Raw genomic sequence first — 27,494 nt, 5'->3', positions numbered from 1 at the left:
TATAAATAACGATTAAGGAATACGTATAAAAAGGGGCGTGGTTAAAAGACGCCATTACCGGAAGATGTAGGTAAATGATTAGAGTTGGCAGAACATTTGATATCGAATAAAAAATAACTTCAACATCGTTATTGTAATTTCGTAATCAATTACGTAATATTAATAGTGAAGAAAAAAACAGAACAATGCTGTGTTTTTTTTCTAAGTGCGTGTTAGTTTCGTATTTCGGTTGAATCGAAAGTGAGAATTTGAAGGTTATTATAATAGATCAGATGAAATGACTCATGGAGCGTTGGTTACGCAGGAACGTTGTTATGTAACGTTCCCATCACATAATGAGAAGCGAAATGGAAATGTCCACCTACGCTATTTACGTGTACGGAAAATCAATTCTAAATTACGTATCGGTTGTTAGGTGAAAAGTATATTATATAAAAATACATTTAGGATAAAAAATTAAATTTTCATATGATTATTTACAACGTATTTAGAGTTTATGTGTCTTATCGTAAATTCGTTATGGTAACGGTTCCGAAATAACGATTAGGGTGATAACATAACATCTCGTGTGTAGTTGTAATCGCCTCGAATGCGGCGTTGCCGGGTATATACGAAAAAAGTATATTATATCTAGTAAATATTTAAAAACTGTGTAAGGATGATTAATTTAGGAGGTGGAGTTTCGGTAATAGTATAAAATATGATACTTTTGAGGTACGGAGGGACAAAATGTGTAAAATAAATAATAATTATCTGTAAGAAAATCATATTCAAGTTTATTAGCCTCTATTTCGTGAAAATATTGATGGAATATCATGGAAATTTCTGGATTCATGAAGGAATTAGTCCTCTTTTGATATATCACGCATACAAACATCTAGGATCAAGTATACAGGATAAATTTGAAAATAAAGTAAATTGAGAAAAAATAATTTCCCTCGTATCTTCTGAAAAATTGAACTTACAGATTTATAAGTATACTCAATCGTTTCAGGATTAATTCTTGTATAAAATGTCCAATTTTCATGTATTGGTTTCCGAGATACAGGCTGATAAAGTTGGCTGATATTCTAAACTCATTGAAAAAGTCATGATTCCATAACTTCCCTTATATCTCCCAAACCATCAAACTTATAGATTTATACTTATACTCAGTCGATTCAGAATTAATTATTCTATAAATAGTCAAATTTTCATGTATTTTCTCCAATTTGTTTCCGAGATACAAGCTGATAAAGTTGGGTATTATTCTAAACTCATTAAAAACGTGTTAACTTTATAATTTTCAAAATAATCAACCGTATAATTTAATACACTCACTCAGTAGATCAAAATATTTTTTTTTCGATATAATTCCATCAAAATTAAATATACATCACGCTTTTCCCAAATTTGATAACAAACGATTATTCCCAATATATTTATATCACAGTATCAAATTTTCTCAACCAACCTACTAAATCCGGCAACGCCGCTCGAAATTACACGTTCGACTATCACGACGCGCATTTTCAATTCCAGTATAACCGAATGGCGCGAACCGTACACTCGTCGCGTGGTTCTAAGACGATTACATGTGCACAACGTAACCAGTTTACATAACATTCACGCAGGGCCACAACCTAACCTCACAAACTCAGTGCTGCATCGCGAAAGGGCCCTATTACGTAACTGCATCGTCATTATTATAATGAAATAAACGATGCGGGAGTACGAGGTTCGTAAAACAGAATTATCGCATAATTACCCCGATTTTTTAACCTCCCTCGGTACGTATACGAAACCTAAACTAAAGTGTGACGGTAGAATTTTACGTAAAGATACTGAACGTATTAGAAAATTCAAAAAATTACGTAAACCTCGTAATTATTATTTGAAAGAGTTCGGTAAAGCTTTATTTCGAGCTATGGATCAAAATCGACTTTTGTTTATGTGTCCTTTATGCAGGAAAGTGCTCGAATGTCCGATGACCGTCGAGTGCGGTCACACTTTTTGTAAGGACTGTATAGATTCGGCGGAAAACGATTTTTTCGATACTTGTGTTGTTTGTTTGTTGAAATTAACGTCTCAGAAACGTCGCGTTAATGTTTTGGTACAACATCTGGTGGAAAAATGGAGGGAAAGGAATAAAAATGATAAAAGAAATGCAAGTAAGTCGATTATTATGTAATTCATTCGTAAGTTTTGTTATCTTTAGAATTTTAACTATATTATAAGTTTTAAAATGAATTTCAATGTCATTTATACGTCTTACGTAACGTCTGCATTTATATTTTTTTAATAAACGCTTCGTATATTACGTAATTTAATCTAAAAATCCAGTTTTTTTATAACTTTTTTTTTAATACGTTATAACTAATTATTTTTACTCACTCTGTATTATATAATATATCAATAATACATCAACAATTATTTAATTATATTTTTGTTTATTACAAACATCATATATTACATATTTAAACCCTTAAAACCCATAGGCGTAGAATTATTTAAAAAATACTTTATTCACCTATTTACTACTATAAAATAATATTAATTATTATAAAATATTATTTTTATATTCGAAATAATACTAAATTACGACGTTTTACTCATTTTTTTATAAAAAAACCTCTTATATCCGAAATTTTAATTTTTTCAATTATTTTCATTTCGGGTATGTTACGGTCCTGTTCTTTAACTAATCGGGGTCATTGCGGTCAATCTTTTGTTTCCAGACAAACGCAAACGATCCAGTTAAAAACATTTATATTAAGGAAAACGGTAAATAGAAACGTTCTGTATAATATTTATTGAAATTATTAAATAAATTCGAATGGAATCTTGAATTTTTTTTTGTTATACGTAGGGACGTTTCGTTGTGGTGCTAATGACGATGTATTTCAAGTTTAAAGGTCGATGACCCAGGAATTTTGGCAGTCGAAATAACTATACCGACTAATTGTTATTATATACGAGGTGTTCGAATATTTCGAGACAGGTGATTTTTCGTTTGTGTTGCAAAATATTCTTGTGGTTTGATACGAGGGATGGTTTGAATGGTGTACGGGGCGATTGTGATAAGTTAGAATCATAATTTGTTGATTAGTTGATGACGGAATTTACTTTTTAGAATTGGGTACGAATTTGGGCACTATTTATTATAAATTTTGATGATATAACGTGCGAATATGCTTTTGAGTAGATAATTTGAATGAAAAAGTATGGTTCCCTCATAAATAGTGCCCAATAGTGAATATTTAATTGAAAATACAGTTTTGTGCACCATATATTGCACATTTTGCAAATATGACGTGGAAAATAGTATAAACCAAATACTTGTAGGTGAATATATACGTAAGGTGGGTTATTCACATGGATAATTGGGTTTTTCTCATGATTAGTGCCCAATAGTGAACATTTAATCGAAAAATGCATTTTTGGGCACCATATATTGCACATTTTGCAAGTAGTACTGTATAAAACAAATACCTGTAGGAGAATATATGCATTAAATCGAACAATTTAAAGGAAAAGTGGGTTTTTCTCATGAATAGTGCCCAATAGTGAATATTTCTTTAAAGAATACGATTTTGGGCGCCATCTATTGCACAGTTTTACAAATATGACGTTGAAAATAGTATAAACCAAATACCTGTAATTGTAAATATACATAAAGTGGGTAATTCATATGGACAATAGGGTTTTTCTTATGAATAGTGCTCAATAGTGATATTTTGTTAAATATTACAGTTTTGGGAGCCATATATTGTAAATTTTTACAAACATGACGTGAAAAATGGTATTAAAAAAATGCCTGTACATGAAAATATGCATAATAGTAGCTAATTTGAATTAAAAAGTAGAATTTTCTTATCGATAGTGCCCAATAGTGAATATTTCGTTAAATATTACAGTTTTGGGCCCATTTATCGAAAATTTTTGTGAATAGGACGTTCAAAATGGCATAAAACAAATATTGGTCGTTAAAGTTGATAATTTACAAAGAAAATTTGAATTTTATTAAGATTAGTGCCCAATAGTGAATATTTCGTAAGAAAATACAGTTTTGAGCGCCATTTATCGCAATTTTTTGCAAATATGACGTGAAAAACGGTATAAAACAAGTGCTTGTCGGTTAAAATAAGCGTTAAAGCAGCTAATTTACATGGAATGTAAGATTTTCTTACAAATAGTGCCCAATAGTGATTATTTAATAGAAAATTACAGTTTTGGGCACCATATACTGCAAATTTATATGAATATGACGCTAAAATATGTATGAAACAAGTGCTTGTCGAGGAATTTGAGTTTTTCTTATAAATAGTGCCCAATAGTGATTATTTGATGGAAAAATAGAGTTTTGGGCACCATATACTGCAAATTTATACAAATAAAACGTGAAAAATTACATAAAATGGATAAATTTAGTTAAATAAAAATCAAGGAGAGCAAAAACCGAACAAAATTCACTGTAGACATAGAAGAAAATGCGTGAAATTACCAATTGAATCGAAAAGAAGACAACGACGTTGAATCTGTCGTCATAGCAGGTCATTTTTTGTGGCATAATGTCTTCGTTAACAAAAAAAAAAAGGAAAAATAATGTAACTTATAGTTGGCGATCGAATTTCATGGTTTATGGGTCCGACATCGATTATTTTCCATTGGTCGACAAACATAACAAAAGAAACCGCGTCGCAACGCTAATAATTTCAATGGGGTCATACTCGTTACGTTGTATCTGAAGCAGTGGCGGAGATAATAGGTGGAAGAAATCGAAAAAATTGCGAAAAACGAAAATCTGTAAGCAATTTTCGAACTGCCTACATTTCGGTGTCATTAATCGATACGTTTTCCATTTTTATTAACGAATAGTGCCCAGTACTGAAAAACGTAGTTTTGGACGCCATTTTTAGTTTTATTTTATACAAAAACTCAAAAAAATCGTAGAGAAAAAAAATCTGTAAATGAATTTATAAATTGCCCACATTTGGGTATCAATTGTCGATGTTTTTCCATTTTTATAAACGAATAGTGCCCAATAGTGAATATTTCGTTGAGAAACGTAGTTTTGGGCGCCATTTTTCGTTTAATTTTATACAAAAACTCAAAAAAATCGTACAGAATGAAAATCTGTAAATGAATTTACAAACTGCCCACATTTTGGTATCAATTGTCGATGTTTTTCCATTTTTATAAACGAATAGTGCCCAATAGTGAATATTTCGTTGAGAAACGTAGTTTTGGGCGCCATTTTTCGTTTAATTTTATACAAAAACTCAAAAAAATCGTACAGAATGAAAATCTGTAAATGAATTTACAAACTGCCCACATTTTGGTATCAATTGTCGATGTTTTTCCATTTTTATAAACGAATAGTGCCCAATAGTGAATATTTCGTTGAGAAACGTAGTTTTGGGCGCCATTTTTCGTTTAATTTTATACAAAAACTCAAAAAAATCGTACAGAATGAAAATCTGTAAATGAATTTACAAACTGCCCACATTTGGGTATCAATTGTCGATGTTTTTCCATTTTTATAAACGAATAGTGCCCAATAGTGAACATTTGGTTGGAAAATACAATTTTAATAAATATAATTCGAAGAAAGTCAATTTAGAAAAGTATAAAGATGTTTTTGAGTTGAAAAAAAAATATTTGACACGTGTAATTCATCATATTTCGCAGTCCACTTTATTTTTAAAGTTTTATCGGTAATATTTTGAAGGCTTCGATGTTACGAAGTACGTTAGTTTATTTTTTGAAGGGGATTTCGTTTATTTTCTGTTCGATGCGAATATTGAAAGTGCTTCTTTCTTAGATACAGATCGAACAATTACATAACCTAATTGATTAACGAATGTTCATTTTACAACCACGGTTGGATTTTACATAAAATGTTTGTTATACAACGAATAAAGAGATGGGACGCAACAAAACGTTAGCGGCATACGAATTCTCGGTCGAACATCTGTTTTGGTGTATAATTTTGAGAGGAGTAAACTTTGATTACCTGTATCTCAGAAATTATATAAGATGAATGAAGATTTTTAAGAAAAGTTAACTTTGATCCCCTATATCTCAGAAATTATTGAAGTAAAATTATTGAAAATTTTACAGTTTGTTAATAGATCAATTCTGAATCTATGGAATTTTTATATGAAATTCCACATTTATTAGTACGTGTGATATAATAAAAATTAAACGAGCATGAATCTTTTTAAAAAAAGTTAACTTTGATCCCCTGTATCTCGGAAATCATTCGAGGAAAACGAATGAAAATTTAACATTTTATCAATAAATCTAATCTGAATATATGGAATTTTTACATGACATCCTAAGTTTATTAGTACGTGTGATATAATAAAAATTGAACAAGTATGAATCTTTTTAAGAAAAGTTAACTTTGATCCCCTGTATCTCGGGAATCATTCGAGGAAAACGAATGAAAATTTGACGGTTTATCAATAAATCTAATCTGAATCTATGGAATTTTTACATGACATCCTACGTTTATTAGTACGTGTGATATAATAAAAATTAAACGAGCATGAATATTTTTAAAAAAGTTAACTTTGATCCCCTGTATCTCGGAAATCATTCGAGGAAAACGAATGAAAATTTAACATTTTATCAATAAATCTAATCTGAATATATGGAATTTTTACATGACATCCTAAGTTTATTAGTACGTGTGATATAATAAAAATTGAACAAGTATGAATCTTTTTAAGAAAAGTTAACTTTGATCCCCTGTATCTCGGGAATCATTCGAGGAAAACGAATGAAAATTTGACGGTTTATCAATAAATCTAATCTGAATCTATGGAATTTTTACATGACATCCTACGTTTATTAGTACGTGTGATATAATAAAAATTAAACGAGCATGAATCTTTTTAAAAAAAGTTAACTTTGATCCCCTGTATCTCGGAAATCATTCGAGGAAAACGAATGAAAATTTAACATTTTATCAATAAATCTAATCTGAATCTATGAAATTTTTATATGAAATCCTAAGTTTATTAGTACGTGTGATATAATAAAAATTAAACGAACATGAATCTTTTTAAGAAAAGTTAACTTTGATCCCCTGTATCTCGGGAATCATTCGAGGAAAACGAATGAAAATTTGACGGTTTATCAATAAATCTAATCTGAATCTATGGACTTTTTACATGACATCCTACGTTTATTAGTACGTGTGATATAATAAAAATTAAACGAGCATGAATATTTTTAAAAAAAGTTAACTTTGATCCCCTGTATCTCGGAAATCATTCGAGGAAAACGAATGAAAATTTAACATTTTATCAATAAATCTAATCTGAATCTATGAAATTTTTACATGACATCCTAAGTTTATTAGTACGTGTGATATAATAAAAATTGAACAAGTATGAATCTTTTTAAGAAAAGTTAACTTTGATCCCCTGTATCTCGGGAATCATTCGAGGAAAACGAATGAAAATTTGACGGTTTATTAATAAATCTAATCTGAATCTATGGAATTTTTACATGACATCCTACGTTTATTAGTACGTGTGATATAATAAAAATTAAACGAGCATGAATATTTTTAAAAAAGTTAACTTTGATCCCCTGTATCTCGGAAATCATTCGAGGAAAACGAATGAAAATTTAACATTTTATCAATAAATCTAATCTGAATATATGGAATTTTTACATGACATCCTAAGTTTATTAGTACGTGTGATATAATAAAAATTGAACAAGTATGAATCTTTTTAAGAAAAGTTAACTTTGATCCCCTGTATCTCGGGAATCATTCGAGGAAAACGAATGAAAATTTGACGGTTTATCAATAAATCTAATCTGAATCTATGGACTTTTTACATGACATCCTACGTTTATTAGTACGTGTGATATAATAAAAATTAAACGAGCATGAATATTTTTAAAAAAAGTTAACTTTGATCCCCTGTATCTCGGAAATCATTCGAGGAAAACGAATGAAAATTTAACATTTTATCAATAAATCTAATCTGAATCTATGAAATTTTTATATGAAATTCCACATTTATTAGTACGTGTGATATAATAAAAATTAAACGAACATGAATATTTTTAAGAAAAGTTAACTTTGATCCCCTGTATCTCGGGAATCATTCGAGGAAAACGAATGAAAATTTGACGGTTTATCAATAAATCTAATCTGAATCTATGGACTTTTTACATGACATCCTACGTTTATTAGTACGTGTGATATAATAAAAATTAAACGAGCATGAATATTTTTAAAAAAAGTTAACTTTGATCCCCTGTATCTCGGAAATCATTCGAGGAAAACGAATGAAAATTTAACATTTTATCAATAAATCTAATCTGAATCTATGAAATTTTTATATGAAATCCTAAGTTTATTAGTACGTGTGATATAATAAAAATTAAACGAACATGAATATTTTTAAGAAAAGTTAACTTTGATCCCCTGTATCTCGGGAATCATTCGAGGAAAACGAATGAAAATTTGACGGTTTATCAATAAATCTAATCTGAATCTATAGAATTTTTACATGACATCCTACGTTTATTAGTACGTGTGATATAATAAAAATTAAACGAGCATGAATATTTTTAAAAAAAGTTAACTTTGATCCCCTGTATCTCGGAAATCATTCGAGGAAAACGAATGAAAATTTAACATTTTATCAATAAATCTAATCTGAATCTATGAAATTTTTACATGACATCCTAAGTTTATTAGTACGTGTGATATAATAAAAATTGAACAAGTATGAATCTTTTTAAGAAAAGTTAACTTTGATCCCCTGTATCTCGGGAATCATTCGAGGAAAACGAATGAAAATTTGACGGTTTATTAATAAATCTAATCTGAATCTATGGAATTTTTACATGACATCCTAAGTTTATTAGTACGTGTGATATAATAAAAAATAAACGAGTATGAATCTTTTTAAAAAAAGTTAACTTTGATCCCCTGTATTTCGGAAATAATTCAAGGAAAACGAATGAAAATTTAACATTTTATCAATAAATCTAATCTGAATATATGGAATTTTTACATGACATCCTAAGTTTATTAGTACGTGTGATATAATAAAAAATAAACGAGTATGAATCTTTTTAAAAAAAGTTAACTTTGTACCTTGTATCTCGGAAATCATTCGAGGAAAACGAATGAAAATTTGACAATTCATTAATAAATCTATTCTGAATCTATGGAATTTTTATATATAATCCTACGTTCATCAGTCTGCGAGATATAGTCATTAAAAGGTATATATGACGTACTCTATTTACAATTTCTTGATTTGTCCTTAGAAAATAATAATAACCATGTCTATACATTATATAATAATGTGTTTATCGTAAATAACCACTTTTGTCTAATGAATATTAATTAATGTAAAGCACTTTGATTTTATACAGTATCAACAACAATTTTCCATTTATTCATAAACATATTATTTTTCTTATATAACTTTAATTTAGTGAAGTCGTATCTTTCAATACACCCCTCGTAGTACATTCTTAATTATTTTTAAGAAACATCCTTTGAGAATGACCTACCCAAATATGTGTCACTTATCTATTAAATTCTGGTCTGTATGATTTTTTAATTGAGGTTAGGTTAATCGAAAAAAATCGATTGTGTCACTATTCCAAATTTTTGATCATACTCGTATATTCAGAATAATTGAATTTTTTTAGGAATAGTCGAGCTCAGTCGATACAGGAATGAATCTATGAAATTTACACGTTTTTTCTTCGATTAGTTTTCGAGATACGGACTGATAGAGTTTGGTGTCGATTTGAACTTATCGAAAATGTCATTATCCCATAATTTCTCTTATATATCCCAAACTATCAAACTTATAGATTTTTATATATGCTCAATCGATTCTGGATTAATTTTACTATAAATTGTTAAATTTTCTTGTATTTGCCTTAATTTGTTTTCGAGATACAGGCTGACCAATTTTGGTGTCGATTTGAACTTATCGAAAATGTCATGATCCCATAATTTCCCTTATATATCCCAAACCATCAAACTTATAGATTTTTATATATGCTCAATCGATTCAGGATTAATTTTACTATAAATTGTTGAATTTTCTTGTATTTGCCTTAATTTGTTTTCGAGATACAGGCTGACCAATTTTGGTGTCGATTTGAACTTATCGAAAATGTCATGATCCCATAATTTCCCTTATATATCCCAAACCATCAAACTTATAGATTTTTATATATGCTCAATCGATTCAGGATTAATTTTACTATAAATTGTTGAATTTTCTTGTATTTGCCTTAATTTGTTTTCGAGATACAGGCTGACCAATTTTGGTGTCGATTTGAACTTATCGAAAATGTCATGATCCCATAATTTCCCTTATATATCCCAAACTATCAAACTTATAGATTTTTATATATGCTCAATCGATTCAGGATTAATTTTACTATAAATTGTTAAATTTTCTTGTATTTGCCTTAATTTGTTTTCGAGATACAGGCTGACCAATTTTGGTGTCGATTTGAACTTATCGAAAATGTCATGATCCCATAATTTCTCTTATATATCCCAAACTATCAAACTTATAGATTTTTATACATGCTCAATCGATTCAGGATTACTTTTACTATAAATTGTTGAATTTTCTTGTATTTGCCTTAATTTGTTTTCGAGATACAGGCTGACCAATTTTGGTGTCGATTTGAACTTATCGAAAATGTCATTATCCCATAATTTCTCTTATATATCCCAAACTATCAAACTTATAGATTTTTATATATGCTCAATCGATTCTGGATTAATTTTACTATAAATTGTTAAATTTTCTTGTATTTGCCTTAATTTGTTTTCGAGATACAGGCTGACCAATTTTGGTGTCGATTTGAACTTATCGAAAATGTCATGATCCCATAATTTCCCTTATATATCCCAAACCATCAAACTTATAGATTTTTATATATGCTCAATCGATTCAGGATTAATTTTACTATAAATTGTTGAATTTTCTTGTATTTGCCTTAATTTGTTTTCGAGATACAGGCTGACCAATTTTGGTGTCGATTTGAACTTATCGAAAATGTCATGATCCCATAATTTCCCTTATATATCCCAAACTATCAAACTTATAGATTTTTATATATGCTCAATCGATTCAGGATTAATTTTACTATAAATTGTTGAATTTTCTTGTATTTGCCTTAATTTGTTTTCGAGATACAGGCTGACCAATTTTGGTGTCGATTTGAACTTATCGAAAATGTCATGATCCCATAATTTCCCTTATATATCCCAAACTATCAAACTTATAGATTTTTATATATGCTCAATCGATTCAGGATTAATTTTACTATAAATTGTTAAATTTTCTTGTATTTGCCTTAATTTGTTTTCGAGATACAGGCTGACCAATTTTGGTGTCGATTTGAACTTATCGAAAATGTCATGATCCCATAATTTCCCTTATATATCCCAAACTATCAAACTTATAGATTTTTATATATGCTCAATCGATTCAGGATTAATTTTACTATAAATTGTTGAATTTTCTTGTATTTGCCTTAATTTGTTTTTGAGATACAGGCTGACCAATTTTGGTGTCGATTTGAACTTATCGAAAATGTCATGATCCCATAATTTCCCTTATATATCCCAAACCATCAAACTTATAGATTTTTACATATACTCAATCGATTCAGGATTAATTTTACTATAAATTGTTAAATTTTCTTGTATTTGCCTTAATTTGTTTTCGAGATATAGGCTGACAAAGTTTGGTGATGATTTGAACTTATCGAAAAGGTCATGATCCCATAATTTCCCTTGTATAACCCAAACCATTAATCTTATAGATTTTAATATGTACTCAATAAATTAAGGATTAATTTCACTACATATTATCCAATTTTCTTTTATTTGCTCCAATTTGTTTTCGAGATATAGGCTGACAAAGTTTGATGTTGATTTGAACTTATCGAAAATGTCATGATCCCATAATTTCCCTTGTATATCCCAAACCATCAAACTTATAGATTTTTACATAAGCTCAGTCGATTAAGGAATAATTCTTCTATAAACTATGAAATTTTGAAATTTTTTCTTCGATTATTTTCCGAGATACAGGGGCTCAAAGTTCGACGTATCCGTCATCGACCTCAATTTTGCGATCTACGAATTTTGCAAAATAAAAAATGATCAAGTTTTTAGTTAGGAAAAAAAAAGGATTAATGAAATACGTTGCATAAATAATAATTATTTATCGTATTAAATCATAGCGGTGAATTATGAAAATTTCAATCCGCACACTTTCAAATGAAAACCTTGTACTCATTTCACAATATCATTCAATGAATTTACACACTCTTGTTCTCGATTTACGCTCTAAACAACGACTCAGTTTTCCTTTATTTCGATTAATTGTTGTAATCAAAAACAACTAAAAATATTATTGATAATATCATAGAAATAAATAAGCAACTAATATTGGTTTAATATGGTGTGAATTATAAAAATAGTTTAACAAACATTATCCCATAATTTCCCCCATATCTTCTAAACCATTGAACTTAGAGATTTATGCATTCACTCATAAGATTTAGAAATGAGTGTTTTATAAAATGTCCAAATTTCATAAATTTTCTCCAATTAATTACCAAGATACAGGGTGCCAAAGTTTAGTTTCAATTTTTACTAATCGAAATTATAATTATTCCATAATTTCCCCCATAACTTCTAAACCATTGAACTTAAAGATTTATACATATACTCATAAGATTTAGAAATGAGTGTTTTATAAAATGTCCAATTATTATAAATTTTCTCCAATTATTTACCGAGATACAGGGTGCCAAAGTTTAGTTTCAATTTTTACTTATCGAAATTATCATTATCCCATAATTTCCCCCATATCTTCTAAACCATCGAACTTAGAGATTTATGCATACACTCATAAGATTTAGAAATGAATGTTTTATAAAATGTCCAAATTTCATAAATTTTATCCAATTATTTACCGAGATACAGGGTGTCAAAGTTTCATTTTAATTTTTACTAATCGAAATTATAATTATTCCATAATTTCCCCCATATCTTCTAAACCATCGAACTTAGAGATTTATGCATACACTCATAAGATTTAGAAATGAATGTTTTATAAAATGTCCAAATTTCATAAATTTTCTCCAATTATTTACCGAGATACAGGGTGTCAAAGTTTCATTTTAATTTTTACTAATCGAAATTATAATTATTCCATAATTTCCCCCATATCTTCTAAACCATCGAACTTAGAGATTTATGCATACACTCATAAGATTTAGAAATAATTGTTCTATAATATGTCCAATTTTCATAAATTTTCTCCAATTATTTACCGAGATACAGGGTGCCAAAGTTTAGTTTCAATTTTTACTTATCGAAATTATCATTTCCTCAATATCTTTTCAACTAAAAAAAATCATGTCTTTACCTGGTGAATAAATGAATAAATTGATTCATAAACTGTTAAATGTCGACGTCGATTTTTAATCCGAACACAGAATTAAATTTATTCAATGATATTAACCCATATCGTGGCAACAACACCGCTGAATTTAGCAATCAATTTCAATGTCGTCTTGTGACTGTTATATAATTCTTGCGTCTTATGATTTCGATACAATTGAACACGAAACGTTTCGTAACGTTAAAATTTGCCGTTTAAACTCGCCATTCATTTCTATTACAACAAAAATTTGATTTCGTTACGAACCACCCTGTATTTTCATTGATAACAAGCCACCCTATATGTTGTGACGTTATTTAGACACGCTATAACTATCGTACTCCCCTGTATATCGGAATATCAGCATTGAAAGGGCGTTTAGGTTATTTTTTTTTTAATTAATTATTTGGTAGACATTTTTCTTAGTGTATGGATGGTTTTTCGAATTTATTTTTTCGTGATATATAATTATTTGCGTAGTTGAATAAATATGGATATGAATATTTAATATCTTTCGATTTGGAAAGATTTCCTCTATGACCTGTCAAATTTTAAATTCCGTTAGTTTCCGAGATACAGGGGATTAAAGTTAACTTGAATTTTGATTAATCAAAATAACATAGTTTTCTAATTTTACTAATAGTTCCATAAGTGTCAAAAATAGAGCCTCATACTATAGATCCATCGATTCATAAAGAATTGCTCTATAATCTGTGACATTTTCGAATTTTAAATTCCGTTAGTTTCCGAGATACAGGGGATTAAAGTTAACTTGAATTTTGATTAATCAAAATAACATAGTTTTCTAATTTTACTAATAGTTCCATAAGTGTCAAAAATAGAGCCTCATACTATAGATCCATCGATTCATAAAGAATTGCTCTATAATCTGTGAAATTTTCGAATTTTAAATTCCGTTAGTTTCCAAGATACAGGGGATTGAAGTTAACTTGAAATTTGATTAATCAAAATAACATAGTTTTCTAATTTTACTAATAGTTCCATAACTGTCAAAAATAGAGCTTCATACTATAGATCCATCGATTCATAAAGAATTGCTCTATAATCTGTGAAATTTTCGAATTTTAAATTCCGTTAGTTTCCGATATACGAGGGGTTAAAGTAAACTTAAATTTTCAATAATCGAAATGACATATTTCTCTAATTTCTCAACAGTTCCATAACTGTCAAAAATAGAGCTTCATAATATACATCCATCGATTCATAGAGAATTGCTCTATGACCTGTCAAATTTTCGAATTTAAAATTCAGTTAGTTACCGATATACAGGGGATTAAAGTCAACTTGAATTTTTATCAATCAAAATGACATATGTTTCTAATTTTACTAATATTTCCGTACCTGTCAAAAATAGAACTACAATGTATAGCTCTATCGATTCACCAAGAATTCTTCTATAATCCGCCCAATTGTCAACTTTTTAACCCTATTTATTTCCAATATACAGGGTTCTAAAGATTAATAAAAAATTTCTCCGGTAAAATGACATATATATCTAATTCTACTAATATTTCAGTAGCTATCAAAAATAGAACTTTATTGTATAGTTCTATCTATTTAGAAAGAATTACTCTATAATCCATCAAAATTTCACATTCTCATCTCTACTAGTTTGCATTATACGGGGGCGCAAAGTTCACTCACACATTATTTTTAATTTAATTTAAACAAATCTCCATATGAAAATCTGGGACATCCTATATAGTTAGTATGTATTCTGACGACTTATGCATTACTGGGAAACGCGTTATATAAACTTGACGTAGTATAAAGTATATTGATTACGACGAATCGGCTCTTTAGAAGTTACGTTGAAATTATATTTCATTATAAGAAATCTGGCAACCGCGCCATCCTGTATAAGGAATATATTTATATAAATAATACGAAGTTATCGTAAAAATATTATATCGTCGCTAACTGATGCATATTGGATGAGTGTACAGTTAATTTTGAGGTCGTTCACCACAATTTATTTGAAATTTGGCAACATACCCGAATTATCTGTCGTTAATACTAATTTTAATGTTCGTAATAACCCCCAGTACGATAACGAAATTTTTACAAATAGATGGCGCTGTTAATTGCATAAAACCGATTGTTTCCATACATAATTGGTCATATCACTAACAGGTGGCGCTTAATACTTAATATATGTTATTGATTTATAATTTAAACAGTACCGGACTAAGGTAAAATTTGAATCGTTTGTTTTAAAAAATAAATTAATTCAATGAAATCGAATACAAAATTGCTATACCGGGTGCGTCTATAATGTTAAAACTGTATTAATTTCAAACTCGGAATCTACGTAAACAAAAATATTTTTTTATTTATTTCAGATGTGGTACCGAATACGGAAGATATATTAGGCGTGGCGCCTAGGTACCACCTTCGGTCCGGTTACGCGGGACTTCACGTTAAAAAGGACATGCAGAATAAGGTAAATACGAGGATTTTTGGTAGTACCGAGCGTACGTGTTGGCCCGATTTAATTTCGTTTGATTTTTCTTGTTTCAGATATCGAGTTTGTTGGAGAAATCCACAGAGAGGTTGTCGTATAAAAAGGCAAAACGAAAAACGAGAAACGGTGGTATTTGTGGTACGACTTATTGGTTTGAAGGACAGCAAGGATATGGACAAGTTCAGGAAACTCTGGATAGCGTTTTTAGAGAAGTTGATGATATTCAAGGTAAAATATTTTGAGTGGTACTACCCCAAATTATGTGCTCTAACTATTGAATTTTTGGTAGTACTTCAAATAGCAAAATCTTGATATCTCATTCTTTGTAGTGGTACCACTAAATATCGTGTCGTATTTGATGAAATTTCAATGTTGGTAGTACTGTTTACAAACAAAATCCAAAATTATTCTCTAATTCTTAAATTTTTGGTACTGGTATTAGTTCAAATCGCAAAAACTTGATATCTCTTAGTTTGTAGTGGTACTACTGAAAATATCGTTCCATATTTGATGAAATTTCAATGTTGGTAGTACTGTTTACAAACAAAATCCAAAATTATTATCTAATTCTTAAATTTTTGGTACTGGTAGTACTTCAAATCGCAAAAACTTGATATCTCATAGTTTGTAGTGGTACTACCGAATATATCGTGCCATATTTGATAAAATTTCAATGTTGGTAGTACTGTTTACTATCAAGATCCAAAATTGGTAGTACTTCAAATAGCAAAAACTTGATATTTCATAGTATGTAGTGGCACTACCGAAAATATTGTATCAATTTAATTAAAATTTCAGTACCGGCAGTACTTTCCGTAACAAAAACAGCTTATCACGTTCTATAAAAAAGTTCTACTGCATATTTTATGTTCTAAATCTCATCTTCGCTATTTCTTTTGGTAAACCGAACAGTACTACCAGATATCGTACTAGAATGCATCTAAATATCACTACAGGTAGTACTTTTTTGGTTCTATTATAAACAATATCAATCTAAAATGTATTGTTGTGTTGCAGTACCGAATATTTTAATTTTGGTACTACTTCATCTCTACTAGAAATTTGACATTATAATCTAAAAACGGTACTACATGTTATATGGTATCGTAATTCATCTAAATATCGCTACAGGTAGTACTTTTTTGGTTCTATTATAAACAATATCAATCTAAAATGTATTGTTGTGTTGTAGTACCGAATATTTTGATTTTGTTATTACTTCATCTCTACTAGAAATTTGACATTATAATCTAAAAACGGTACTACACGTGATATGGTATCGTAATTCATCTAAATATCACTATAGGTAGTACTTTTTTCGTTCTTTTATAGCCAATATCAATCTAAAATGTATTGTTGTAGTGTAGTACCGAATATTTTGATTTTGGTACTACTTCTTCTGGTAAAAATTTGAAATTATAACCTAAAAACGGTACTACACGTGATATGGTACCATAATTCATTCAATTATCAGTATTGGTAGTACTACCATCGACCGGTACTACCAAAACTTTGAAATTTTCACTTATTTCAACAGAAGAAGCTCTGAAAACAAGTTGGAACTGCATATTATCCTGCGACTTAGAATGCATCCTGTGCAGCAGATGCATTTTGGATCCTGTGACGACTGGTTGCGGACACACGTTCTGTCGTGGCTGTTTAACCCGAGTACTCGATCACGGTCTTCCCTGCCCCCTATGTATGACCTCCCTCACCATTTCGGATTATTCGAGGGGCTCCACGGAAGTACTACAAGAAGCCATCAAATTCCTAGTGCCACAAGACTACAATGAAAGATTGGCGATCAATTTGGAGGAGAGTTCGATACTGGACAACGGTACCGATGTGAGTACCGTCGTAATCGATCGTTTCGATCAGTTTTGAGGTTAGATTTTCCGATTTCAGGTACCGGTGTTTATTTGTACGAACGCTTTCCCGGGCGTCGCTTGCCCTTTGTACGTTTACGAACCGAAGTATCGTTTGTTGGCGAGGAGGTGTCTTCGATCGCCGACCAAACGTTTCGCCATGGCGGGAAAAGACGCCGGCGGCGATAAGTTCGTCCAATACGGCACTTTGTTGGAAGTCAGGGACGCCGTGAATCTCGAAGACGGTCGGTTCATTTTAACGACGGTCGGTGTGCGGAGGTTCAAAGTCGTCAGTAGAAGCGAACAGGTGAGAAACTTTAATTCAAATGCGTCACGTAACTTTTGGAAGACCCTGTATGTATTTTTGACGTTTTCGAATTTGAATTTTACGTTCTTTGACAAGAGTTCAACATTTTTGTCGTTTTTGACATCCCTAAATGTAAGTTTGACGTCTTCGAATGTATTTTTGACGTTTTTCGATATATATTTGACGTTTTTGAATTTTCTTTTGACGTTTATTCACAAAATATTTACATTTTTGACAAACTTAAATTTTTGACGTTTTTGATATTCCTAAATGTACGTTTGACGTCTTCGAATGTATTTTTGACGTTTTTCGATATATATTTGACGTTTTTGAATTTTCTTTTGACGTTTATTCACAAAATATTTACATTTTTGACAAACTTAAATTTTTGACGTTTTTGATATTCCTAAATGTACGTTTGACGTCTTCGAATGTATTTTTGACGTTTTTCGATATATATTTGACGTTTTTGAATTTTCTTTTCACGTTTATTCACAAAATATTTACATTTTTGTCGTTTTTGACATCCCTAAATGTAAGTTTGACGTCTTCGAATGTATTTTTGACGTTTTTCGATATATATTTGACGTTTTTGAATTTTCTTTTGACGTTTATTCACAAAATATTTACATTTTTGACAAACTTAAATTTTTGACGTTTTTGATATTCCTAAATGTACGTTTGACGTCTTCGAATGTATTTTTGACGTTTTTCGATATATATTTGACGTTTTTGAATTTTCTTTTGACGTTTATTCACACAATATTTACATTTTTGACAAACTTAAATTTTTGACGTTTTTGATATTTCTAAATGTACTTTTGACGGGCTTTAATGTATGTTTTGACGTCTTGGATTGTATTTTTGACATTTTCCGATATATTTTTGAATTTGCGTTTGACGTTTATTCACAAAATATTGACATATTTAAATTCTTGACGTTTTTGATATTCCTAAATGTACTTTTGACGTCTTCGAGTATATTTTTGACATTTTTCGATATATTTTTGACGTTTTTTGAATTTGCATTTGACGTTGAAGTTTTTGGATGTACTTTTAGTATACTCCTGTCAAATTTTGACATATTGTGACATTTTGACTATTTCTACAGTACTTTTTTCGTTCCCGAATAAAGTTCAACAATTGGATGTACGTTTCACGTTTACATACGCGTATTTGACGTTTTCGGTTAAAATTTTGACATTTTTGAATATAAATTTGACATTTTTGGATCAAATTTCAAAGTTTTTCGAAATGCTATTCCTTCAGGACGGTTACGACACGGCACGAATCAATTATATGAAAGACAACGACGTTCCTACGGAAAAACTACAAGAATTAATTTCTATACACGAAAGGGTCTACAATAAAGCTTCCAAATGGATAAAATCATTGAAACCGAAAGTATTGGCCGAAGTGGAAAGGCTCATAGGGAAAATGCCGAATGTCGAAAGGGATTGGTTCCAATTACCCGACGGACCATCGTGGGCGTGGTGGTTGATGCCCATTTTACCACTCAGCTCTCAATTACAAGTGAGTAGAGTCAATTTTTTGATACGTCCTGTACAATATTTATTAATATACATATTTGAATACGAATACGAAATTTTAAAAATATATTTCCTATGGCTTCAAAATAACAAGATTTTATATTAATTGTGTGGGACATTCTGTATTACAAAATTTTTCGCACAAACGTAACTATATTTACCTAAAGTTTCAAATTCATCTTTTTTTCGCGTTAAAATTGTGGGACGTTCTGTATAACAATGTTTTGTATAAATAGTGGGACATCCTGTATTACAAAATTTGATATCAAAATTGAAATAGATTTACAAAAATTTGTAAATTCGTCATTTTTTTTAACCAAAAATGTGGAAATAAAATTTTATATAAATTGTGTGGGACATTCTGTATCACAAAATTTTCCGACAAACGTAACTAGATTTACCTAAAGTTTCAAATTCATCTTTTTTTCGCGTTAAAATTGTGGGACGTCCCGTATAACAATGTTTTGTATAAATAGTGGGACATCTTGTATTATAAAATTTGATATCAAAATTGAAATAGATTTACAAAAATTTGTAAATTCGTCATTTTTTTGAACCAAAAATGTGGAAATAAAATTTTATATAAATTGTGTGGGACATTCTGTATCACAAAATTTTCCGACAAACGTAACTAGATTTACCTAAAGTTTCAAATTCATCTTTTTTTCGCGTTAAAATTGTGGGACGTCCCGTATAACAATGTTTTGTATAAATAGTGGGACATCCTGTATTACAAAATTTGATATCAAAATTGAAATAGATTTACAAAAATTTGTAAATTCGTCATTTTTTGGGACCAAAAATGTGGGACAATCTGTATAATAAAATTTTATATTATTTGTGTGGGACATTCTGTATTACAAATTTTTTCGCACAAACGTAACTAGATTTACCTAAAGTTTCAAATTCATCATTTTTACGCGTTAAAATTATGGAACGTCTCGTATAACAATGTTTTATTATAAATAGTAGGACATCCTGTATTACAAAATTTGATATCAAAATTGAAGTAGATTTACAAAAATTTGTAAATTCGTCATTTTTTGGGACCAAAAATGTGGGACAATCTGTATAACAAAATTTTATATAAATTGTGTGGGACATTCTGTATCACAAAATTTTTCGCACAAACGTAACTATATTTACCTAAAGTTTCAAATTCATCATTTTTACGCGTTAAAATTGTGGGACGTCTCGTATAACAATGTTTTATTATAAATAGTGGGACATCCTGTATTACAAAATTTGATATCAAAATTGAAATGGATTTACAAAAATTTGTAAATTCGTCATTTTTTGGGACCAAAAATGTGGGACAATCTGTATAATAAAATTTTATATTATTTGTGTGGGACATTCTGTATCACAAAATTTTTCGCACAAACGTAACTATATTTACCTAAAGTTTCAAATTCATCTTTTTTTCGCGTTAAAATTGTGGGACGTTCCGTATGTTTTATATACATACTGGGACATCCTGTATTACAAAATTTTTTACGCAAAAGTACTAGATTTATGAAAATTTCGATATTCTTCATTTTTATGAAAATAAAATTGGGGGACGTCCTATATAAATCGATTTTTCACTGATGTGGGACTTCTCGTATTACAAAGTTTTTCAGACAAACGCGTATTTCACGAATTTTTTAAATTTTCATGAGACATCCTGTAGGACAATATTTTATATGACTTTCCATGAGATTAATATTAATACATTCTGACATCTAAATTACGGGACTTCCTGTATATCACGAGAATTGTAGGGTATACTGTATAACAAGAGTTGTAAGATATAAATTGGGGGACATTCTGTATCACAAGATTTTCACGCAAACTCGACTAAATTTCCGAAAATTTCCTACACCCTACACATCCCGATGTGACCAAATTTAAAAGTTCTCATAGGGTCTAAATATATTTTAAATGACACCAAAAGACGGGACGTCCTGTATACGTAGATTTTTACAAAAAATAACGGAATTTTTTACGTAAATTATGAGACATATTGCACAAAAAGTTTAATTGTTGCAATACATATATATTTATTGAATTAAAATTGTGGTCCGCACTGTATAAAAGATTTGAGGTTATGTTTATGTTTCTCCAGGTGGGGTTTCTGAGTACGACCAGCTTGGAGAAACGACTCAGAGCCATCGACAAGATGTTGGAGCACATGAAAATCCGCATGAAGGCTTTGGAACGAAACACTGTTGCCTGTCCGCAGGAAATCGATTCCATAGATTATTGCGGCGATAATGGCGGTTCTTTCGATATGCCATATAATAATTAAATATTTATTGAAAACAACTTTTCGCTATTTATTACCGAAACACATCTTTTTATCGAAATTTCGAAAAAAATCATTATTGCTGACAAACCCCGTATGCGGAAAAATTAATTTCACACCAGCGTGTACGTTTTGATTCTAATTATACTTGAACGTACATTCGAATCGCGGTTTTGGATTAACGTTTAATTTTATTTTATTTTTTTTTCTAATACAGGGTTTCTCGTTAATACGGATCGCAAATAATTGTTACGAACGTCCGTATTTTTTCGAAAATTTCCTATTGTATGGTTTTTTTCTCTTCCCAAAAATTAATATTTATATCGTACAATCATTTTAACATAGACAAATTTTTGGATTCTCTATACTGTAGTTTTCCTACCATAGATATAGATAAATAATAAAAAACCTGTATATTTATATCTATATATATATATAATGTGACCAAAAATCTATTTATTTTTCTAAAAATTTTTTATTTCCATATATTTTTTTCAATATTCGATAAAACTCGAAATATGTCGTCGTGCGCTTGCGTATTCTTTTAATTTCTTTCAAAGATTAGTTTTAAATATTATAAATTTCATATTTATTTTTTTTCCATGTGATAATATTTTAAAGCAATTATTTATTAGTTCGGTCATTATATGAAAAACATTTTCTTAAATAAACTTTTTAAATGAACGCCTACTTCAATTTTACCTCTACCTTACCCAAAAATCTTCTAGAATCATTTGAAAAATGATCTAGAATAGTATAAAGTGCTTTGAAACGATCTACAAGCGTCTAAAACGATCTAGAATGGTCTATAGAATGCTTTGAAACGATCTAGAATAATCGAACACGACCTAGAATTGTCTTCAGAATGATCCTGAGTGCCCTGAAATGATCTTGAGTGATCTGAAACGAACTAGAAGCGTCGAAACGACCTAGAATGGTCTATAGAATGCTCGAAAATGCCCTGAAACGATCTAGAATGGTATAAAGTTCACTTAATCGTTCTAGAATAATCGAACACTATCTAGAATGGTATCACGTACTCTGAAACGATCTAGAAGCGGGTTCAGAATAATCTAGAACGGTCCAAAGTGTACCAAAATGGTTTAGCATCATCTGAAAAGCTAGAAAATAATCAAGAATAGTCTAAATTGTTTAAAAAAGATCTAGAATATTCCAAAAACGAGCTAGAATCGTCTGAAGTGTTCCAAAAACGATCCAGAATGATCTAAAGTGTTTCGAAACGATCTAGAATAATCCAAAAATGATCTAAACTGTTTTAATACGATCTAGAATGATCGAAAATATTCTAAAAACGATTCAAAATATTCCAAAACCATCTATAATGATTCAAAAACGATCTAGATTGGTCAAAAGTGTTTCAAAATAATCTAGAATCACCCAAAATGTATTAAAACGATCTAGTATGATTGAAATTGTTTCAAAAACGATCTAGAATAGTCTAAATTGTTTAAAAAAGATCTAGAATATTCCAAAAACGAGCTAGAATCGTCTGAAGTGTTCCAAAAACGATCCAGAATGATCTAAAGTGTTTCGAAACGATCTAGAATAATACAAAAATGATGTAAACTGTTTTAATACCATCTAGAATGATCGAAAATGTTCTAAAAACGATTCAAAATATTCCAAAACCATCTATAATGATTCAAAAACGATCTAGATTGGTCTAAAGTGTTTCAAAATAATCTAGAATCACCCAAAATGTATTAAAACGATCTAGTATGATTGAAATTGTTTCAAAAACGATCTAGAATAGTCTAAATTGTTTAAAAAAAATCTAGAATATTCCAAAAACGAGCTAGAATCGTCTGAAGTGTTCCAAAAACGATCCAGAATGATCTAAAGTGTTTCAAAACAATCTAGTATAATCCAAAAATGATGTAAACTGTTTTAATACGATCTAGAGTGATCGAAAATGTTCTAAAAACGATTCAAAATATTCCAAAACCATCTATAATGATTCAAAAACGATCTAGATTGGTCTAAAGTGTTTCAAAATAATCTAGAATCACCCAAAATGTATTAAAACGATCTAGTATGATTGAAATTGTTTAAAAAACGATCTAGAATAGTCTAAATTGTTTAAAAAAAATCTAGAATATTCCAAAAACGAGCTAGAATCGTCTGAAGTGTTCCAAAAACGATCCAGAATGATCTAAAGTGTTTCAAAACGATCTAGTATAATCCAAAAATGATGTAAACTGTTTTAATACGATCTAGAGTGATCGAAAATGTTCTAAAAACGATTCAAAATATTCCAAAACCATCTATAATGATTCAAAAACGATCTAGATTGGTCAAAAGTGTTTCAAAATAATCTAGAATCACCCAAAATGTATTAAAACGATCTAGTATGATTGAAATTGTTTCAAAAACGATCTAGAATAGTCTAAATTGTTTAAAAAAAATCTAGAATATTCCAAAAACGAGCTAGAATCGTCTGAAGTGTTCCAAAAACGATCCAGAATGATCTAAAGTGTTTCAAAACGATCTAGTATAATCCAAAAATGATGTAAACTGTTTTAATACGATCTAGAGTGATCGAAAATGTTCTAAAAACGATTCAAAATATTCCAAAACCATCTATAATGATTCAAAAACGATCTAGATTGGTCAAAAGTGTTTCAAAATAATCTAGAATCACCCAAAATGTATTAAAACGATCTAGTATGATTGAAATTGTTTCAAAAACGATCTAGAATAGTCTAAATTGATTAAAAAAGATCTAGAATATTGCAAAAACGAGCTAGAATCGTCTGAAGTGTTCCAAAAACGATCCAGAATGATCTAAAGTGTTTCGAAACGATCTAGAATAATACAAAAATGATGTAAACTGTTTTAATACGATCTAGAATGATCGAAAATGTTCTAAAAACGATTCAAAATATTCCAAAACCATCTATAATGATTCAAAAACGATCTAGATTGGTCAAAAGTGTTTCAAAATAATCTAGAATCACCCAAAATGTATTAAAACGATCTAGTATGATTGAAATTGTTTAAAAAACGATCTAGAATAGTCTAAATTGTTTAAAAAAGATCTAGAATATTCCAAAAACGAGCTAGAATCGTCTGAAGTGTTCCAAAAACGATCCAGAATGATCTAAAGTGTTTCGAAACGATCTAGAATAATACAAAAATGATGTAAACTGTTTTAATACGATCTAGAATGATCGAAAATATTCTAAAAACGATTCAAAATATTCCAAAACCATCTATAATGATTCAAAAACGATCTAGATTGGTCAAAAGTGTTTCAAAATAATCTAGAATCACCCAAAATGTATTAAAACGATCTAGTATGATTGAAATTGTTTAAAAAACGATCTAGAATAGTCTAAATTGTTTAAAAAAAATCTAGAATATTCCAAAAACGAGCTAGAATCGTCTGAAGTGTTCCAAAAACGATCCAGAATGATCTAAAGTGTTTCAAAACGATCTAGTATAATCCAAAAATGATGTAAACTGTTTTAATACGATCTAGAGTGATCGAAAATGTTCTAAAAACGATTCAAAATATTCCAAAACCATCTATAATGATTCAAAAACGATCTAGATTGGTCTAAAGTGTTTCAAAATAATCTAGAATCACCCAAAATGTATTAAAATGATCTAGCATGATTGAAATTGTTTAAAAAACGATCTAGAATAGTCCAAATTGTTTAAAAAAAATCTAGAATATTCCAAAAACGAGCTAGAATCGTCTGAAGTGTTCCAAAAACGATCCAGAATGATCTAAAGTGTTTCAAAACGATCTAGTATAATCCAAAAATGATGTAAACTGTTTTAATACGATCTAGAGTGATCGAAAATGTTCTAAAAACGATTCAAAATATTCCAAAACCATCTATAATGATTCAAAAACGATCTAGATTGGTCAAAAGTGTTTCAAAATAATCTAGAATCACCCAAAATGTATTAAAACGATCTAGTATAATCTAAACTGTTTTAATATAATCTAGAATGATTGAAAATGTTCTAAAAACGATTTAAAATATTCCAAAGCCATCTGGAATTATACAAAAATGATCTAGAATGGTCTAAACTGTTTCAAAATCATCTAGAACGATCACAAATATTCCAAAAATAACCAGAATCCACTAAAACACGTATTAATTTGTATATTTAAGAAACAAAACTGATTCGTCGAGTCAAATTTCATTAGAGAACATGAAACAACACAATTATATACAGGGTACGATAAAAAATTTGACCTTTTAGATTCATTTCGCTTTTATTAGAGATTTTTTAGGCGGATTCGTTGGTTTCGAGACCTGTTTTTTCAATTTCACGTGTGCTGGAGCCGCCGCTCTATTTTTAGCCGCAACTAGAGCTTGTTTAATGTAAGACATTCGCCTCCTCAAGGTCTCTCTCCAACCGCATTCGAAGGCCATGCGTTTTTCCTCCGCCGAAGGCGATCTGCGCAACATTTTCCCGAACATCAATTGCCAAACTTCTTCTTTGTTACATAGCTACGGATACGAGGGCGTTCGAAAGTTATACTATACGGGGGAAGGTGATAAAGTTACCTCGTAAAATATTTTGTTCGTTCTGGATAATGTTAAGACGTCGTTGATTTTCAGATAGCGGAGAATAAGTAAAAAAGGTCGAGCGGGGAGATTTTCCAATGTTCTCTTGTTGTCGATCAAATTTTTTATATAATCGAACACGTTCCGACCGAAATTGTTTTTTATTTCTTCTTGTAGATGTTTATCGTCGAGAAAATCGTCGATTTCGCATATTTTTCGCTTGGGAAACGAATGGGGCCCGTGGGTGATTTTCCAAACGTTCAAACATAACTAAAAACGATACAATTCGATTCGATTTTATATTTTTTTTAACTGAAAACGACTTACAAACGATTCTCCAATTGTTAAACCGTAATAGTCCCTGCTCGGCGCCGTTGCGCGTGCGTATAGTTGCAGCAACGTCGATTTTTTAAAATCTCTCGCCGCCATTTTATTCATTTCGACAATTACTAGACGATTTGACGTTTATTTGACGGAACCTGTCAAAAGTCATAGATCTCAACCGCCGTTTACGCGTCTGTCGCTTTAATTTCGATGATACCAATGTTGCCAGATAGTTTAATTTGTCTCAAGAACTAGTTTTTAACGTTAATCGTATTATGAAACATCTAAATTATTCCCGGAGCACTCTGAATTGATCTCATGTAATTCAAGACGTTTAAAAAGTATTAAAAGTAATCTACTATGGCCTTAAGTATCCCAAAACGATCTACGATGACCTTAAATGTTCCAAAACGATTTGAAACTGCTCCTAAACCATTTCAAAAGATGTCTAAGAGGTCTAAAACTGTATGAAAGTGTTCTAAATCGATTAAGAACGATCTTAAGTACTCTAAAATTATCTTAAGTGTCCTCAAACGATTTGAAACTGCTATTAATCTTAAAGGTTCTTAAAATGTCTTAAAAGGATATAAAATATCTAAAAAGACGTTTTGATGTTTTGAAACGATCTAGAATGACCTTAAGTGTTTTAAAATTGCCCTAAAACTATCGAAA

The 27,494-nt window shown here is 29.9% G+C and overlaps 2 protein-coding genes across 2 annotated transcripts; one reads left to right on the top strand and one right to left on the bottom strand.

Annotated features, from left to right (window-relative positions):
* The first annotated feature begins 207 nt into the window (after positions 1-207).
* Positions 208-22,635, top strand: LOC130898428 (LON peptidase N-terminal domain and RING finger protein 1). Its single transcript, XM_057807722.1, has 7 exons — positions 208-2,150; positions 15,821-15,921; positions 15,999-16,170; positions 17,480-17,787; positions 17,848-18,114; positions 19,384-19,647; positions 21,772-22,635. The coding sequence occupies exons 1-7, from the start codon at positions 1,703-1,705 to the stop codon at positions 21,952-21,954; spliced, it is 1,743 nt and encodes a 580-aa protein (XP_057663705.1). The 5' UTR covers positions 208-1,702; the 3' UTR covers positions 21,955-22,635.
* Positions 22,636-26,076: 3,441 nt separating this feature from the next.
* Positions 26,077-26,972, bottom strand: LOC130898573 (F-box only protein 36-like). Its single transcript, XM_057807966.1, has 3 exons — positions 26,826-26,972; positions 26,499-26,768; positions 26,077-26,441 (listed from the first exon to the last, which is right to left on the bottom strand). The coding sequence occupies exons 1-3, from the start codon at positions 26,934-26,936 to the stop codon at positions 26,193-26,195; spliced, it is 630 nt and encodes a 209-aa protein (XP_057663949.1). The 5' UTR covers positions 26,937-26,972; the 3' UTR covers positions 26,077-26,192.
* Positions 26,973-27,494: the final 522 nt, after the last annotated feature.

Source organism: Diorhabda carinulata, chromosome 10, assembly GCF_026250575.1.
Source record: "Diorhabda carinulata isolate Delta chromosome 10, icDioCari1.1, whole genome shotgun sequence".
Classification (NCBI taxonomy): Eukaryota; Metazoa; Arthropoda; class Insecta; order Coleoptera; family Chrysomelidae; genus Diorhabda; species Diorhabda carinulata.
This window is presented reverse-complemented; position numbering and strand designations above follow the sequence as displayed.